The sequence below is a fragment of the Euprymna scolopes genome, chromosome 36 (genome assembly GCF_053919585.1).
Source record: "Euprymna scolopes isolate OS-2025 chromosome 36, ASM5391958v1, whole genome shotgun sequence".
Taxonomy (NCBI): domain Eukaryota; kingdom Metazoa; phylum Mollusca; class Cephalopoda; order Sepiida; family Sepiolidae; genus Euprymna; species Euprymna scolopes.
This window is the reverse complement of record NC_136517.1, coordinates 37,095,780-37,114,841: the sequence shown is the minus strand read 5'-3', so window position 1 is coordinate 37,114,841 and position 19,062 is coordinate 37,095,780. Positions and strand designations below refer to the sequence as shown.

General features: G+C 32.4%; 1 protein-coding gene across 5 annotated transcripts in view; it reads right to left on the bottom strand.

Moving 5' to 3' along the window:
- Positions 1 to 19,062, bottom strand: part of LOC145260418 (uncharacterized) — a 40,292-nt gene that overhangs the window by 14,860 nt on the left and 6,370 nt on the right. For 3 of the 5 annotated variants that reach the window (XM_080118400.1, XM_080118402.1, XM_080118401.1), the window contains exons 10-23: positions 18,419 to 18,492; positions 17,568 to 17,808; positions 17,087 to 17,257; positions 15,767 to 15,809; positions 15,313 to 15,500; positions 14,709 to 14,879; positions 14,067 to 14,306; positions 13,072 to 13,244; positions 11,811 to 11,981; positions 11,190 to 11,429; positions 10,372 to 10,545; positions 8,802 to 8,977; positions 7,885 to 8,002; positions 5,681 to 5,957 (exon numbers count right to left, since the gene is read on the bottom strand). In XM_080118400.1, coding sequence (XP_079974526.1) covers positions 13,119 to 13,244; positions 14,067 to 14,306; positions 14,709 to 14,879; positions 15,313 to 15,500; positions 15,767 to 15,809; positions 17,087 to 17,257; positions 17,568 to 17,808; positions 18,419 to 18,492 — 1,254 coding nt within the window. In that variant the 3' untranslated portion in view covers positions 5,681 to 5,957; positions 7,885 to 8,002; positions 8,802 to 8,977; ... (2 more) ...; positions 11,811 to 11,981; positions 13,072 to 13,118. Of the gene's footprint in view, positions 1 to 383; positions 5,958 to 7,884; positions 8,003 to 8,801; positions 8,978 to 10,371; positions 10,546 to 11,189; positions 11,430 to 11,810; positions 11,982 to 13,071; positions 13,245 to 14,066; positions 14,307 to 14,708; positions 14,880 to 15,312; positions 15,501 to 15,766; positions 15,810 to 17,086; positions 17,258 to 17,567; positions 17,809 to 18,418; positions 18,493 to 19,062 lie in introns of those variants that run through there. The other 2 variants (XM_080118403.1, XM_080118404.1) reach the window with 2 other exon arrangements.

Below are 19,062 nucleotides of genomic sequence, written 5' to 3'. Positions count from 1 at the left end.
TGCGTGGACAGACTTTTCCATCGTTCCTTTTCAGAATGTCATATCTTCAGGTATCTCACCTGAAAACTATGATCTCAATTTTATAAATTTATTTTACAGTAAAAAAGGGAATTTATTAGATTTTGTATACTTCTGCAGTTTTTCGAACACTGCTGTTTTTTTTTGTTTTGTTTTTTTTGAAGGTATTATTGGGTTACATACAATTTTACGGTATCTTTTAGTTATTAAATAAAAATATAATAAATAAAAGATAGCGTAAAATTAAAATAAGTTTTAAATAATAAAAATTATTGTTCAATGATTGCAATAAAAAACAATTAGAGAGTATATCTTAAATCGCATGGTTGTGACAATACAAACGCCACTTCCATGAATTCACTTACCTTCGGTCTCGTGTAAGGTGTTGACACGGTACGAGTTCGTTTGGAAACGATTTTGCCTCTTTTTTTCTTGGCCATTTCAAAACGGTTTTGGACACGTCAAATGAATCTGGCTTACTTTATGAAAAAGATGGTTTCCTACCTGCAAGCTTCTAAGCCACTAAATATGATGGCAATAAAAACTTTATGAATATCTGTTACACGTATGTATATTTAGTTATATCTCTATACTTATAAAACTTTTGGGATTTTATTAATTTGCATACACGTTTGACGGCAGATGGACGACAAATGTGTACAAAATGTATGACGTCATAAACAAGTTTCATCTTCTAAATTTTTCTCTATGATATCATAGAGAATCTTTTCCTAATATGTCGTTAAAAATGATATAAAAAGCAAAATGTCTTTTATGACGTCATAAAAGATAAATTCGGCTGTTATAATGGCGAGAAAAAACGCTGCAAACAAAAAAATGACAATAAAAATAAATGTATTAACGAATTATTATAAAACAATAAATTTTTCAATAAATAAATATAAAAAGTACTATGATCTAATTTTTATAAATTTATTTTACTGTAAAAAGAAGGGATTTATTAGATTTTAGGTACTTCTGCAGTTTATGAACCCTGCTTTTTTTTTAAATAGAGTTTTCGAGTTAAATTCAATTTCACAGTATTTTTTATTTATTAAATAAAAATTTAATGAATAAAAGATTCAGAAAAATTGAGGTATTTATTAAAATTTCAAGTGAAATACCAGATTTTTAAATAATAAAAATTATTGAGCAATGATTGCAAAAACATTAGAGAATATATTATGAATAGTATGGTTGTGTAAGGCCATAAGAATATGCCCGCCACTTCCATGAATTCACTTACCTTCGGTCTCGTGTAAGGTTTTGACACAGTACGGGTTCGCTTGAAAACGATTCTGCCTCTTTTTTTCTTGGCCATTTCAAAACAGTTTAGGACACGTCAGTTGAATCTGGCTTACTTTATGAAAAAGATGGTTTACTACCTGCAAGCTTCTAAGCCACTAAATATGATGGCAATAAAAACTTTATGAATATCTGTTACACGTATGTATATTTAGTTATATCTCTATACTTATAAAACTTTTGGGATTTTATTAATTTGCATGCACATTTGACGGCGGATGGACGGCAAATGTGCACAAGATGTATGATGTCACAAACAAGTTGCATCTTCTAAATTATTCTCTATGACGTCATAAAGGATCTTTTCCTAATAGTCGTTGAAAATGTTATAAAAAACGAAAATATCTTTTATGACGTCATAAAAGATAAATTTGGCTAACATAATGGCGAGAAAAAAACACTAAACAAAAAATAACAAACCAAATAAATGTATCGAAGAATTATTATAAAACAATAAATTTTCCAATAAATATAAATAGTAGTTAATTACTAATAGAAAGAATAGGACCCTTTTTACAGGCATTGATAAGCATATATCAAGGGAAGTAATTCCAACTCAATGGAGATCATTTTTAAACTAATCTATAGTTTATATAGAATTATCTCCCCTCGATCACAAACGACAAACGTTGTCGCCCCCTTTTTTTTTTTTTTTTTTTTTTTTTTTTTTTTTTTAATTGTTACGTTCAAACTACGAAATTATCTTTAAAAACATAGACAAATATATAATTATAACTTATTCGATTGTAATTTAATTTTGTCCCCCAGGCTGTTAAAAGCAAAATTAAAATGAAATTGTATTTGCGTTTCCGATTTTTTTTTTCTTTTTAGATGAGTATTGATTATTTGTACTATTTGGATTCTTCGGACTACTGCTCTCATCTTGAATATTAATTTTCACAACGTTTCAATCGATGATCTCTCCTTTCACTTAAAAATTCACAACAATTCAGAAAATCGATCAATTTTAATGAAATTTTCAGTATTAACGATCACAGAATATAATGAACCCATTTTTTTTTTTTAATATTACTGAAAATGTATTTATTTTATTATTTTGTGTTACTATGTTATCTGTGCCTAAACCTAAACGTAGATTCCATGAACAAAGTTTCTTTCTTACAACTGCACGCTTGTGGAATTGTCTTCCGCTTTACTGCTTAAGTTAACAAATTCACCGAATTTCCACTACTAACGATTACTATTGTCCCATTGACTACTGTACACTCTTCAACCCTTATCCTTGAGTGGCCTCTGGGCCTTGACAAGTGGTGACGCCTATGTAAAAAAACAAAACAAAAAAAAAACACCTTGACTAAAGGGTGCTGTTTTTTTTTTGTTCTTTTTTTTTTTTTTTTAAATATATTTTCATCCTTGTTTTATTAAAAAGTTTTGTTTGAAAAAAATAATTTCCTACCGTCGCATTTAATCTCTTATTAAGTGGTAAAAAATGTAGAAAAAAGCTGACGCAGATTACAACTATTGTTGCATTTTCATTTTTTGTAATGTTAAAAACTAGATGTCGGTGTTACACATACATAGAACAATAGGAGAACATTTTAACAACTAGACGACACACTATATCTCACAAAGTTAAGGAGAATAACTAGACGCAACAACACAACAATGTCACCTGCGGAAAAAAGTTTTACTTTTATTAATGACATTGAACGCTGAGCCTGCAAAAGACAAGCGACAATCTTGCCAACATTATACACTGCCCTGGGCCCGAGGACCTCACTAGTATTTGATCGATAGTAACGAGAGGCAGTATGTAGAAAAGCCACGGACGTGATGAACGCATGCTGTTGACCCATACCTCTCAGGAATTCCACATTCATGTGGTTGGTGATTAGCTCCAATCACTATCACGGAAGGTTGCTAAGAAGTTTTCAACACCCTCTTGTGCTGGGACAAAATTTTAACTGACAAATCCAATTTAGCACATATGTGACCTTAAAAAGACCCATTATTGCCCCATCTTTTGCAGCTTACTTGTAGTCTACATTGCACTGTGGAAAATCTATTGTTGATTTTATAAAATTATTGTTATATATAACTAGCCTGGTCAATAACAGACTTGCAAAATTAGACAATCAAAACAATTTATGCTCCAGTTTTAACCACCATCAGGTTTTTTTGTTTGTTTGTTTTTTATTTATTTTTTTTATTTTTTTTTTGTCTATCTTATTACAAATCAAACTCTTATACAAGTCGAAGGTTAGGAGAACCTTTCTTAAGTGATAGAATGATTTAATCATTTTCCAGCGACTTTAGCAATAAATTTACGTCTTCCATTTTAGATCTACGATGAAAATTAGTAATAGAAGGGAGTTTCATCATGAAGGAACCAGTGAGACAAAGTGAGGATTCAAGTGTTCGTGGTGACAAGGTTTTAGATGTATTAAAATAAGCAGACACTTTTTTTCTGTATTATACAACATGCACGAGATTAGTAGAGATAAAGTTAGAAAATTCTAAATCATAAATGCTCTTCAAAGTGCTGCCATAGATGGCTGTGTCATCTGCATAAATGTCAATGAATGATTTTAGAATTTGATTTGGGAAATCATTGATGAATATCAAAAAGAGAATTGGGCCTAGAATGGATCCTTGTAAAAATAAATTAGTTGGAAGCAATGCTTAAAGCACTATTTACTTGCTAACCACTCTCGTAAGTAAGGATATGAGGTAGCGGTGAAGTAGCTCTTGCCTTGGAGAGTATACTTTAGCTGCAGAGGGTCACTCTAAATGTACACTAAAGTGCCAAACAGTCACTGTTTATACAAGGATGCATATGCAGCGATTGTTGTTTCTAACCGTTTTAGAAAAAGTACATTAGGTAGTCATCAACAATAACCATAACCTAAACAAACATAACTCAATTCATTGGTCTTACTTTGTAATATTAGCTTATCTATAAATAGTCAAATGCAGAGTTATCTTCTCTTGTCAAATACTCATCAAAATGGCGTTTTTCATTAACATTTAAAAAAATGGAAAATCTATTATATAAAGAACGGTTGTCTGTGTGTGTGTATGTTCAGACTATGTGTTTCAGACTTTGCAAATCAATGACTACTTGTATAAACCTATCAGAGAGAAATGATTTGATGGTTGAGAAAACATTCTCAAATAATTTATAGCTAGCAAGATTGTGAAGCAAAACCGTGCACCAAATCCTATCAAAAACTTTTGATATATCAATATATATTGCTCTAGACTAACATCAGGAAAAATCATATTTGCCAAACCGATATCCGTCAAATCACCAAAGTTAAGCAACAAAGATCTTGGCCAGTACCAGATGAGTGACCATGAAATCTTATGTCATGGCCAAAATCTTAAAAAATCTTTTTCTTATGCTGGTGTAAATATGTTAAAATCTTATGCTATTACAAACATTTTTTAAAAATCATTTTCATTTTATTGTAAATACGTTAAAAAATAAAGAAATAAATTAATTACAGCAAATTCCATTTTGTTTGTTTTTTTTATTTACACAAAATTTTTTAATGCATTTCTGATTTTTATCCGCAATTTATTTTGTCTGGATTTTCTCTCTTTTTTTTTTTTTTTTTTTTACTTCTTTTCAACCAAAAGAAAATCTGAAAGAGTTCCATGCCCAATCTGTTAAATTTAAAATAACTTTCACAAGTTTTGCGAAATAAATACAGCTTTGAACAGGGTCGCCTACATCCTAAATTTCACCCTATAACTGTAAACACTTTGAATGACATCCATGTATCTTGTCAACCACCAGAAAAAAAAAAAAAACAATTGATAGATGATCTAGTAACAAGCAATACGGATTGCATCCTATCAGATCAACAGCTTACGTGCTGACTGTAATATCACACAGGATAAGTGAATCTATTAACGGAAACTTTGTTTCTAGAGTAATATGTATTGATGTATCAAAGGTTTTTGATAGATATTAGTGCAAGGTTTTGCTTCACAAGCTTACTAGCTATAAAGTTTTTGAGAATGTCTTCTCGACCATCAAATCATTTATTTCTTTATTTTAACGTATAACATAAAAACGATTTTTTAACATTTTTGTAATAACATGAAATGATTTTAATGTATTTACAACAGCATAAGAAAAAGATTTTGTAAGATTTTGGCCATAACATAATAAGATAATAACATAAGATTTCAACGTTTTTGCAATAGCATAAGAACATTTTGATGTTTCTACAATAAAATAAGATTTTAAGGCTTTTATAACTTATCAGATTTCAACGTTTTTGCAATAGCATAAAAAGAAAATCAGTTGCAAATAATATTTCAGTGGCATTTTAACCAGGCAAAAACATCTACTGAACACGAATAAATTATGGATTCAACAGCAATCAACAATCCTTCATCTAGAATCCTTTATTTCTTCATCTAAATGTAGAAAAATAGAATATGTAAAGAGGACTGCCTCCACACACAATGAGGAGATGGAGGTAACACAGACATAAAAGATGATGCATATCACAGACATTTTTCCTTCTTTGATGTAGTTTTAACAGCTCATTCTTCACCCAATATCTTCTCTACATATTAGTAATTCTCAGTTCTAAAGGAAAATCATTTGGCTACTCAGAATGGAAAAGGATTCATACTTGGCAAGACAGACCGAAAACCTGTGGAAAAGAAAAAAAAAAATTTTGTATAATAAAATTATATAATATAATAAACTTCCATTTTTTCTTTATGCGTGACATTAAAACAATGTATCGATTATATGTAAAGTACAAACATCAATAGAAAAAAAAAACAAACAAAACAACTAGAGTGCTTATTCCGAATGCTACTTCCAGCGATATTCATGGAAAATTATCACTAGATCTAACCTTAAAAACAAAATCCTAAATAACTTTTGCAAAGATTTCCGACATTTATTGAAAATAGTTTTTATTTCAAATATTTTTTTTTTTAATGTTCGATCACCCAAACCAGGCATATCAGAGTACATTTCATGGAGGTATTTGTAAAATAAGAATGATGATGCAATGCTGCAGCACTTATTAGTTTAGAAATTCTTTTTTTGCGAGTTTGTCTCTGCTTTATCGTTATTTTCATGGAAAGTGTTCGACTGAGCTTCAATCTATGGTACCCCCTCGCCAAACTTTCACAAGAAACACTCGCCTAGCTGAAAACACTATCAATAATCCCCCCCCCCCACACTCTTTATCTGTGCTTAAACCTAAACATAGATTCCATGAACAAAGCTTCTTTCCTAGAACTGCACGCCTATGGAATTGTCTTCCATGTTCCTGCTTTCCAGCTGACTACAATATGGTTGTCTTCAAGCCCAACGTAAACAAGTTCTTGATGAGCAGTTCCACTTGTTAACAAATTTACCGAATTTCCATTACTAACGATTACTATATTGTCATTGACTACTGTGCACTCTTAACCCTTATTCTCGAGTGGTCTCTGGGTCTTGATAAGTGGTTATGCCTATGTAAAAAAAAAAAAAAAAAAGAAAACATCCTGTCCAGAGACAGAGAGAGAGAGACTAGTAGTTTATGTGCTAGCCCAGATATTGCATTTAGCAGGGTGTCCGGCATTGCTTGGTTTTAAAATGCGCTGAAATATGACATTTTGATTAATGCAGATTTCGTATTATATTATATTATATTATATTATATTGGACCCAATATATAGTAATGATTTAAAAATGTAAAAAAAAAAAAAAAAAAAAAGACTTGTGAATCGAAACCAAAACGTTTAGCTTCTGGTTTATTTTTGCCTCTGCCGTTAATGACTGAGCTGTGAAGACATGTTTGTTGCAAGCCTAAAAGTTAAAACATGAACCAATAGCTATTACGTTATGCATGCATATTAGTAATGTCAGCATTCGACCTTTACCTGGCAAATTTCATTTTTTTTTTTTTTTTTTAATTTTCACACTTTTGTACTGATTTTCCCGGGCTAAAACCCAAATATAAAGTTTCGCGTGGGTTCAAAAGTGTCATGTCTGTAGACCAAAATCTCTAGGAGATGTTTGATAGGCACAATTTTTTAAACAAAAATATATATGTATGCATGAATATATATGGAAAGAGTTTTGTGTTTACTATAAACTTTTTACGCAAATATTATGCAAGTATAAATCATGTAGAATATCTGCATTAATATAATTACATGTAATAGTTAACTAAAGATGATCATCCCATTAGAAAACCGAAAAAACAAATAGGGAATTAATTAAAATGAATATTTATAAGAATATGCAAATTAGCTAGATCTTTTGCTAGTGAATGCAATTACACGATCCATACATAAGTTGAATTTTCTTTTTAAATAAATAGAAAAAAGGGTTTTTAACATGAATATTAATACACACACACACAAAAAAAATTTATATAAGAGTATAGATATAGATAGATATAAAGAGAGAGAGAGAAAGATATGACTATGAAAAGGACATCCGAACAGAGAAACGAAATGTAAGGGAAAGACAAAAAATAAAAAGACGGAAAGAAACTGGTGAGAAAGAGAAAGGAAAAAGAAAAACGAGTGAGAGGGTGATTAAAAGAAACTGATGAGAATTTTAAATCTCACCTGTTGAAGAAGGACTTGAGCTTTGTTGGTCCAAGTTTGATGCTGCTGAATATGGGGATGGTTGCTGTGACATCCCTGCTGAATCTTGACCCATGGAAAAAGAACTTGATTGCCAAGTCTGTGATAAAAAAGAGAAATAGATTTTATTTTAATTTAAGGCATGAAACAGATAATCCTTTGTCATAAAATGTGGTGCCTTATTATAGAATTATGAAAGTATCAAAACTCACTTTATTAAAGTAAATTCAAGTCACGAAACCTTATGATGAACTCCTTTTCAGACTTTGACTTTATTCTCCTTGAACTGCGAATACTCTCTATTATTTATGCTTAAGATCCTAGGTTTTCAGATGTAACAGAATACCGGTTAATTATTTCATGTTTTGTTAAAAATATTTAAAAGAACAGAATCTCTATTGTTTTTTTAAACGTTTTTAAATTTCAATTATTTAATCTCAAAGTATTGAATGTTTATTTAGTAGTCTACACAATTTTAAAAATAGAAAATAATAATTAAATAAAACCAGGTTTGCTAATACTAGTTTAGTTTATTTGTAGATAGTAACCTACAAGTAAACTAGTATTATCTGTTCTATGGTCTGGTTAAGTTTGTTTTGTTTAATTCATCACTTTCAATCCTTTCATAATGTCCATCATCATTCAATTGACGGTATATGCATCTAATAAACACATTTTCTAATTGGTTAAAAAAATGGTTGACTTCTACGATCTTTTAAGGAACAAACTTGTAGCTGATTGTCAATGAAAGAATGGCCACGTCTTTGTGATTGTTAATGTCTACTTTGAATATTGTCAATAAAGTGAAGATTGTTAAGCAAGTCAAATCAATTTAACAAAACTGATGTCAATCAGAAAAAAATGAAGACAAAAAAGTGTAAAAAGAAAGAAAAACTTACTGAACTAAAGAGTGGGTTTTGAGATGGAGCCGGAGGTGTGTTTGTTCCTTGACCAATTCTGAACGGCTCTGGAGGTGTGTGAGTGGCGGCTGTTGAAGATGTACTTGGAGAGTTTTTGAAAGTGTTTCTTGAAGATCATTTAAATGGACGTGTCCACGACTTTATTGGGATTGGAGCTGAAAGATTATAATAAAATAAAATTTAGGATCTATTTAACAGGTAAAATAATTAGAGAGAAATTAACAAAAAGAGAAATAGGAGATAAAAATTATCCAAAGAAATTATCTAAATAAATGGAACTAGAGAGAATAACTAGGAAAAAAAAAGAGAGAGAAAAAAGTGCATATGAAAGAAAAGAAACACACAAGAGAGAGAGAGAGAGAGAGAGAGAGAGAGAGGGGGAAGATAGAGAGGGAGAGAGAGAGACTATACTAATAGAGAAAGACAGAGATCAAGCAAAAGTTTGATGAGAGAAAATTGTAAATCTCAGCTGTTGAAGTTGTTGGCATAGAAAAACAACTGGGTTGGAAAGTCTGCAATAAAAAAGAGAAATAGATTTAATTTTAATTTGAACCATGGAACAAATATTCCCTTTGCCACAAAATGTGGTGTCTTATTATAGACAGAGAAGAACGGTGAAGAATAAGACGATTCAAAGAAGCAGAGCATATGTTGAATGACAAAAAAATAAGTTTAAGGCTCTTAAAATTCATACTAGAATTGTACACAAGGACCCGTGTCATAGTGATTGATTAGAGTATTTAGAAAAATTTAGTTGTGAAAACGACCTTCTTCCGAAGGCTAACCTGTGGGCGAGATTATAGACCTAAAAATACATAAGAATGTTTCTATTTTTCAGGAAATTTGTCAGATTACAATAGGCTTTTTAGACCCAAGAATTGATCATTTGGAATGGTTGTGCTGATTACGGTAGAGTGTACAATGAAAAATTGTGAAATGCTAAGATTTAAAAAGATGATATGGAACTGCCATTGTTTGTTAGAATTGTAGACTGTGATTAGAGAACTTGAAAAAATTCAGTTGTAAAATCCACCATAATAACGTGTATCCATATGTGCGCACATTTCCAAAAGATCATTTTATTATTAACATTTCAGTTCTCACCAGAATTTTTGTTATTGACACTTCAGTTCTACTCAGATCACGGAAGGTAAGAAACGATGAGCCTGACCAACACAAAATGTTTTGCATGAATGTTGGGCAAATGATACTATACTACAAAGAACATCATGGTGAAACACTCCGAAAGCAAAGGAGACTGATAAGCGATGATCATCGATGTCTGCAACAGATTTAGAAGAAGAAGATTTGAGAGTGAAACTTGAAAAACTTTTATGATTTTCCTCATCAGCATATAGACTGAATTAATTCTAATTCAGATAATATCCAACTGACATATGGTCAATCAATTCAACAACAAAACAATATCTAGATAGAGGAATCAAATGAAACATTTTTACTATAATGAGGATCAACAAAACAATAATAAATATAGACAAATGACCAACAAGAAAAATGAAAGTAAAACAAAGTGTTTTTGAAAACTTACTGCTTGTGAAGCTGAACCTTTAGATAAAATCCCAGCTTTGAATGTAATTGAACAAGATGTTGTGACAGAAAATGTCATTGTTTTGGATGATATATTTGAAGAAGAATAAATAGGCGGATGACGTGTTATGGATGCGGCTGGTGAAAAAGTAAATTTGGGTTGAACTTGTTTTTCCTGAAAAAAAAAAAAGAAAAAAAATATTTGTGAAAAATATTTTTCAAATTAAAATAATTTACTAAGCGGATATGAAAGTGATTTTGTTTTTAAATTTACAAATAAAGTTCTCAGGAAGGAACTTTTAAAAATCCTATTAGAAACTATTAATCACAAAATTAAATCAACTTGAATGCTTTTTGTTTCTTTGGAAATACGTTAATTATTTTTGGTATTTTGTTCATAGTAAAGAACAATTAAATACTGCCTGTCGTATAAAATTTAGAGAGGCATTTGAAAATATATAAATTGCCGAATATCATTTAAACTGGCTTTAAAATGCATTAATTTTTTATCAACACTGAAATACTATAATAATTATTAAAACCTGGATGTAAATGTTAGAAGAATTGCTGAAAATCATTTCCATTCCAATGATATTTTACTAATATTACTAAGAATTTTAAATATTATATTGTACAGTATGGGAATGGTAACATAAATATTGTTCAATGTGGTTTGAGGTGCTATAGGATGTAAAGGGTTTAATATTACTGCATTAGACATGCAGAGCCTACTTTGCATGCTGAAAATAAAATATAGATTTCGAGATTAGACAAACCAAATAAGCAAAAAAAATGCCAACAAGAAAAAAGAAAACTTACTGTACTCAAAGCTGAACCTTGTGATAAAATGGGGGATTTTATCATGATTGGATTGGAGAAATTGAACAGTTCCGGAGTGGTGTTAGTGTTAGATGTAACTTGAGTGAATCGGGCTGTAGATGTGCTAGTGTCAAATGTAATTGGTTTAGGCATTAAAGAAATGGTAGATGAACGTGTCACAGATGTCGCTGGGGAAAATGTAAACATGGGCAAATTCGGTTCAAGTTTTATTATCTCTCTCTAAATGAAAAAAAAAAAAATGATAAATGAAATAAATAATAAATGCAATAAATTAAAATTCTTAACATTCTAGCAGACATATTGTTTTTCTTAAGGGTGGGAGGGGTACTGCAGATTCTATAAAGTGAACCAAAAAATAAAAACCTGTAAAAACAGAAAAAAAAATTTCAATGAAAATCAAGACTAGTTATGCAAAATAAATCCTGGATATTCTTTTTGATCTGTCGTGTGCCAACCATTGTGTGGTGGTGGACAATCTTTATTTTGAATATTGTCAATAAAATGCAGATTTCGAGGCTACTCCAAAACAAATAACCAACTCTGATGTCAACAAGAAAATTGAATAATAAAGAAAAGGTTTTGAACAGAAGGAAAACTTACTGAACTACAACTTGGACTTTGAATTGAAACTGGAACCTTGATTTTAATCGGAGGAGAGAAAGTGAATACATCTGAAGATGATGTTGTGGCTGATGTCACTCGTGTGGAAGTAACTTTCGGAATCTTTGGAATAGGAAAACTAATATTGGTCTCCAGTTTAACTCGTTTTTTCTGAAAAGCAAAAGAAATATTTGTTAACAAAAAGAAAGTCCCCCCTCGCCAATCTTTCACGAAAAACACCCGTCTAGCCGAATCCACTGTGAAAAATTTCCCCCACTCTTTATGCATGCCTAGACCAAAACGTGAATTCCATGAACAAAGCTTCTTTCTTAGAACTGCACGCCTGTGGAACTCTGTTCCGTCTGCCTGCTTCCCACCGGACTACAACTTGGATGTGTTCAAGTCCAATGTTAATAAATTCCTAATGAACCACCCCCTTAAGTAAACACTTCATCAAATCTCCACACTAACGTAATGTACTTGCAATAACCCTTATCCCTGAGTGGCTTCCGGGCCTTGATAAGTGGTGAAAAAAAAAAAAAAAAAAGAAAGTTTGTTAGGAAAGCCAAACAAAGTGTTTTGAAAAAAAGAGAAAATTACAGCACTTGAAGCTGAACCTTATGCCTTATACTAGTTTCTATATAGTGTGGCGGGTGGAAGCACTTTCACCATCAGGAGCAGTAAGTTACCTTATTCCTTCCACTAGCAAGTGGGAGACCCTTCTGCAAAGTTGAGTACCCCTTAATCAGTGTACAGTATAAGTCAGGGCAAGCAGGTGATGGATTAACTGTTTAGAAGCCGGACAGTTTCTACCGGAATTAGTCAACTCTTCATTGTGTTAGGTAAATGATACTGATTGAGGTACAATGGCTAAAACTACCCACTCTGTATGAGCAATGCACCTATAGCAAATAATTGAAACCTACTATAGGTACTATACTGCTAAAAACATTATGGTGAAACCGTCTGAATGCAGAGGAGACTGAAAAGCCATGATTATCTATGTCTGCAACAGATTTGATGCATATAGAAGATTTGAGAGAAAAACTTTTATGATTTTACTCATCGGCATATAGACTGGCTCAATTCCAATTCAGATAAAATTCAGCTGACATATGGTCAACCAATTCAAGAACAATATCTAGATAGAGGAATCAAATGAAATATTTTCCTATGATGATGAACAACAAAGCAATAACAAATATAGATAAATGACCAACAAGAGAAAAGAAAGCTGAATAAAGTGTTTTTGAAAACTTACTGGATTTGAAGCTGAACCTTTAGACAAAATCTCAGTTTTGAATGTAATTAACAAGGTGTTGTGGCAGAAGATGTCACTGCTGTGGATGATATATTTGAAGAAGAATAAATAGGTGGACGACGTGTGATGGGTGCGGCTGGTGAAAAAGTAAATTTGGGTTGAACTTGTTCTTCCTGAAAAACAAAGAAAACAAATATTCATTAAAAATATCTAATGAAAAAAATTAAAATAATTTACTAAGTAGAAATTAAAGTGAATTTTTTAAGTTGACAAATAAAGCTCTGTTCTGGGGTAACTGACACCCCTATTCCTGTCTTCACATGGACTCTCCCATCGCTGTGAAAGGCAGCCATTTTGGACTCTCTAATCAGAGATTCCATGCCAGCCTAATCGTTGACATGACTTTACAGACTCTCCTGTTTGATATTGTGAACCCCTAAAATAAGGCCACAACAAGCTCTCAAATACGAACCTTTTAATAATTCTGTTTGAAAATATTAATCGCAAAATTAAATCCGCATGAATGCTTTTCATTTCTTCACAAACACCTTAATTATTTTGATATTTTGTTAATAGTAAAAAACAATGACATACTTCATGGCCTATAGAAATTGAAACGAACTTTGAAAACATTTAAATTGCCAAATGTCATTTAAACTGGCTTTGAAATTCGTTAATCTTTATTAGCTTTAAAATACTATAATAATTATTAAAACCCGGATGTAAATGTTAGAAGAACTGCTGAAAATCATTCCCATTCCAATTATGTTTGATTTATATTAAAAGGAATGTAAATATTATATTGTATAGTATGGGAATGGTAACATAAATATTGTTCAATGCGGTTTGAGGTGCTATAGGATGTGAAGGGTTTAATATTACTACATTGGACATGCAAAATCTACTACAGATAATACAGATTCCGAGATCAGGCAAACCAAATGAACAAAAGCAATGTCAACAAAAAAAAAAAAAAAAAAGAAAAGAAAACTTACTGTACTCAAAGCTGAACCTTGTGATAAAATGGGTGATTTTACCATGATTGGATTGGAGAAACTGAACAGTTCCAGAGTGGTGCTAGCGTTAGATGTAACTCGAGTGAATCGGTCTGTAGATGTGCTAGTGTCAAATGTAATTGGTTCAGACATTAAAGAAATGGTAGATGGACGTGTCACAGATGTTGCTGGGGAAAATGTAAACTTGGGCAAATTCGGTTCATGTTTAATTATCTCCCTCTAAAATGAAAAAAAAAAAAAAACAAACATTGATAAATGAAATAAATAATAAATTAAATAAATTAAAATTCTTAACATTCTAGCAGACATATAATTTTTCTTAAGGGGGGAGGGTTACTGCAGATTCTACAAGGTGAAGCAAAAAAAAAAAAAAACACCTAAAAGTTAAAATTTTTCAATGAAAATTAAGACTAGTCATGCAAAATAAATGCTGGATATTCTTTTTGATCTGTCGTGTGCCAACCATTGTGTGGTGGTGGACAATCCTTATTTTGACGACATCTATTTTGAATATTGTCAATAAAATGCAGATTTCGAGGCAACCCAAAACAAATAACCAAATCGGATGTCCACAAGAAAGCAGAAAACAAAGAAAATGTATTGAAAAGAAGGAAAACTTACTGAACTACAACTTGGACTTTGAATTGAAACTGGAACCTTGATTTTTATCGGAGGGGAGAAAGTGAATACATCTGAAGATGATGTTGTGGCTGATGTCACTAGTGTAGAAGTAACTTTCGGAACGTTTGGGATGGGAAAATTTATATTAGTCTCCAGTTCAACTTGCTTTTTCTGAAAAACAAAAATGAATTAAGCACATTAGTAATCAAATATTGTTTATTTATTTCTGATCTGGAGCATGAGGTGTAATAAAAAAAAAAGTGACTTAATTCAACACTAAAGTTAAGTTTCTTTTGTTCATTTAATTCATCACTTTCAATCCTCTCATAATGTTCATCATCATTCAATTGACAGTATATGCATCTAATAAACACATTTTCTAATTGGTTAAAAAAAATGTTGACTTCCACGATCTTTCAAGGAACAACCTTGTAGCTAATTGTCAATAAAAGAAAGGCCACGTCTTTGTGGTTGCTAATGTTTACTTTGAATATTGTCAATAAAGTGCAGATTGCTATGCAAGTCAAATTAATTTAGCAAAACTGATGTTAATCAGAAAACAAAATGAAGACAAAAAATTGTTTAAAATGAAAGAAAAACTTACTGAACTAAAAAGTGAGCTTTTATATGGAGCCGGAGGTGTGTTTTTCCCTGGACCAATTCTGAACGGCTTTGGAGATGTGTGGGCAGCAGATGTTAAAGATGTACTTGGAGAGTTTTTGAAAGTGTTTCTTGAAGACTGTTTAAATGAGCGTGTCCACGACTTTATTGGTTGGAGCGTTTCAGTTGATTCTATTAGAGCGAAAAGATTATAATAAAATAAAAATTTAGGATCTATTTAACAGGTAAAATAATTAGAAAGAAATTAGCAAAAAGAGAAATAGAGGTAGAAATTATCTAAAGAAGGAGAGAGGGGAACTAGAGAGAGGGGATAACTCGGCAAAAAGAGAAAGAAAAAAGTGCAAGTGAAAGAAAAGGAACACAAGAAAGAGGGGGGAGAGGGGGAGACTATAGTAATAGAAAGAGACAGAGAACGAGGAAAAGCTTGTAAATCTCACCTGTTGAAGTTATCGGCATGGAAAAACAACTGGGTTGGAAAGTCTGCAATAAAAAAGGCAAACGAATTTCTTTTTATTTGAACCATGAAACAAATATTCCTTTTGCCACAAAATGTGGTGTCTTATTATAGACAGAAGAACGGTAAAGAATAAGACGATTCAAAGAATCTAGAGGTGTAAGCCATGTTTAGTTTCAGAACAGTTTCCGGTGGTTAGATGTTCGACATAATCCTGGAGGTGACTGGTTCTTAATAGACAGTTTTTGAGTTGGAAACCACAGAGCAAAAGAGTCTTCCTGTGTTGACACGAAGAAAACATATGCAAAGTTGCTACAGAAAAGAGTTAATTTTTATGAAGCAATTCTGGTTTCTGATTGATTAGTAGCACAATGTGAATTAATTTGATTCGTCAGTTCCTAGCAGCATTGTTTATAAATAGAATCTCCTGAAACCTCTTATGATGGGATGTGTCTCTTAGCGGCTTCGGCTGCATGGAGACAGGGTAGTACATGTCAAGGATTCGTCACTTGACACTCATCCCAACAGGTGAGGGGCCGGGAACCGGCCCAGCACCTGTTGGACTGAGGTACACCGCCTGGGTAATACCTAGGAGGTCCACCCTCCCAGGCCTTGCCACCGGGCTTTCCGGTGGGGCAAGTTTATTGCTTGCTGCCTGAGGCGCCCCGACCGGGGAATGCCGACGGGGTTACTCAGGCAATTTTTAAAATTGCAGGAGTGCCCCTCCTTTAGGGGAGCCTGCGGGGTTCCCACTTTCCGGCCTTGTGCCACATTTTGCTGAGGTGGGCAGCAAATAAATATCTACCCCATTATATTTCAAAAATATTGCAACACAGACCATATGTTAGATGACGAAAAAATAAGTTTAAGGCTGTTAAAATTTGTACTAGAATCGTTCACACTGGGTCGTTTTACAGTCGTTAGAGTAATTGGAAAAATTCAGTTGTAAAAATGGCATTCTTTTAAAGGTTCAATTTTCAGTGCAGGGGAGATAATTGACCTAAAAATGGATCAGAATGTTTATATTTTTCAGGAAACTTTCAGATGACAGATTTTTTAAATCCAAGAATTGATCATTTGGAATGGTTTTGCTGATTACTGTAGAGTGAACATTAAAAAATAGTGGGAAAACATGAATGCTGAGATTAATACAAATTATATGGAACCGTTATTGTTTGGCTAAGGTTTACTCTGAACATTGTTAATAAAATGGAAATTCTAAGTCCAACCAAAACAAATAAGCAAAACTGATGACAGAAAACTGAAAAGCAATGAAAATGTTTGGAAAATTAGAAAAACTTATTGAACTATAACTTGGGCTTTGAATTGAAACTGGAATCTTGTTTTTTATCGGAGGGGAGAAAGTGAACTCATCTGAAGATGATGTTGTGGCTGATGTCACTCGTGTGGAAGTAACTTTCGGAATTTTTGAAACGGGAAAACTAATATTGGTCTCGAGTTGAACTCGCTTTTTCTAAAAAGCAAAACAAATATTTGTTAACAAAAGGAAAGTTTTTATTTTTAGAAAAGCCCAAGAAAGTGTTTTTGAAACATAGGGAAAACTTACAACACTTGAAGCTGAAGCTTATGTCTGATAATTCAGCAGATAATAAAATTTCAACACAATTTAATTTTAAATATCATAATCAAGCTTAGAAAATCAACTCTCGTAAAACATTTATCCATATGTACTGTGTCTGTGCGTGTGTGTGCGCGTGTGTGTATGTGTGTGCGTGTTTGTGTGTATGTGCGTGTGTGTGCCTAACAGAATGAATGTATCTTACCTCTCCACCACCACCACCATCATCATCATCACAACCTCTGGCTGCAAGACATTGAAACCCAACATTTTTCTTTCCATTTTTGCCTCTAGTCAAACATTCAGAAGACGAACATGATTCAGAATTGTCTTGAGAAAGAAAACCAACTGCGGAAGATGGAGGAGGATTTGGAGCTGAAACTGGTTCTGCACTGGATTCGCAAACAGACACTTGTCCAGATGCATTCCCTTCTTCAAAATTAGTGCTAAAGAAAGAAAGAAAAACAGTTTAAAAGTGATTAAAAGAAAAAAAAGAAAAAAAACTTTATAGATGTATGGAGACAGCAAGCGAAGGGGGCGGGATAACTTTTTTTTGTCTTTTTATATAAAAAGGTCAGCACTTATCAAGGCCCGGAGGCCACTCCAGGACAAGATCAGTCACAGTGGCACATGGGTAGAGCTAGATTATCTAAATGAACGACTCAATAGGGTGGATGGAACATTATACTTGAAGACGACTATAATATAGTCAGCCGGTAAGCAGAAAAATGATATTGTGTACCAAAGAAAAGAAACTCTTCTCAGGGAGTTTTTCGCTTCACTCTAAGAGTAAGAGTGAGCAGGTAGTGGGGAGGGAGAGAAAGAGTAGGAGAAGTAAAGTGTTAGAGTGGAGAGAGAGAGCAAGGGTTAAGGTTAAAGGAGCAAGAGTGAGGAGGAGCAACAAGGGAAATGAAAACAATGGAGGGGAGAGCGAAAGAAGAGGAGGAAGAGTAAAAAAAAAACTGGAGAAAAAAAAAGAGAGTGAGGAAGAAAAAGATAAGGAAGAGAAAGAAAGAAAGAAAATAAATTAACAAAAAAAATTTTTCTTCTCCTCACATTGATGTATTATTGTCAATCTGTCTTTCTACAGGTTTGTCCGTTTTCCTTTGTTGCACAGAATCTTCTTCAACCTGTGATGAAAACAAAAAAAGACATGAATCATTAACAGAGAATTAAGAGTGTTGCATGTTATTTTTTTTTACAGTTTAGTTTGTTTGTTTGTTTAACCAGCATATCAACCTTGTTTGGGTCATTTAATGCTGTATACAAGATTTAAATTTTTGATACTTTCAGAATCGATTTTCGCTGGGTATATTCGGTCAATGTTTTGGTGTAGTTTGTTATTTGATGCTTTTTATATTTTATGGTAAAGATTTGCGTGTTTTAAGAAATTTAGAATGGTTTTAGGATTTTCTTTATCAAAGAGTTCTTTTAAACTTGTAGTAGTGTTGACGAATTCGTGTGATATCATGACAGTCAAGTAAAAAGTGTTTCACTGTGTAAGGTTCGTGACATGGTATACATTTGGAAGGTTCTTCACTTGGGAGTGAGTTATGTATGCGTGTCCTATCCGGATACATGATAAGACTACTTTTTCTTTACATGATTTTCTTTACAGTTTAGTCAGAAAATTTCAGAATGTAAAAATGTCCAGCAACTATTTTTATTACATTTAGTAAAAACTGTGAAATGAAGAGATG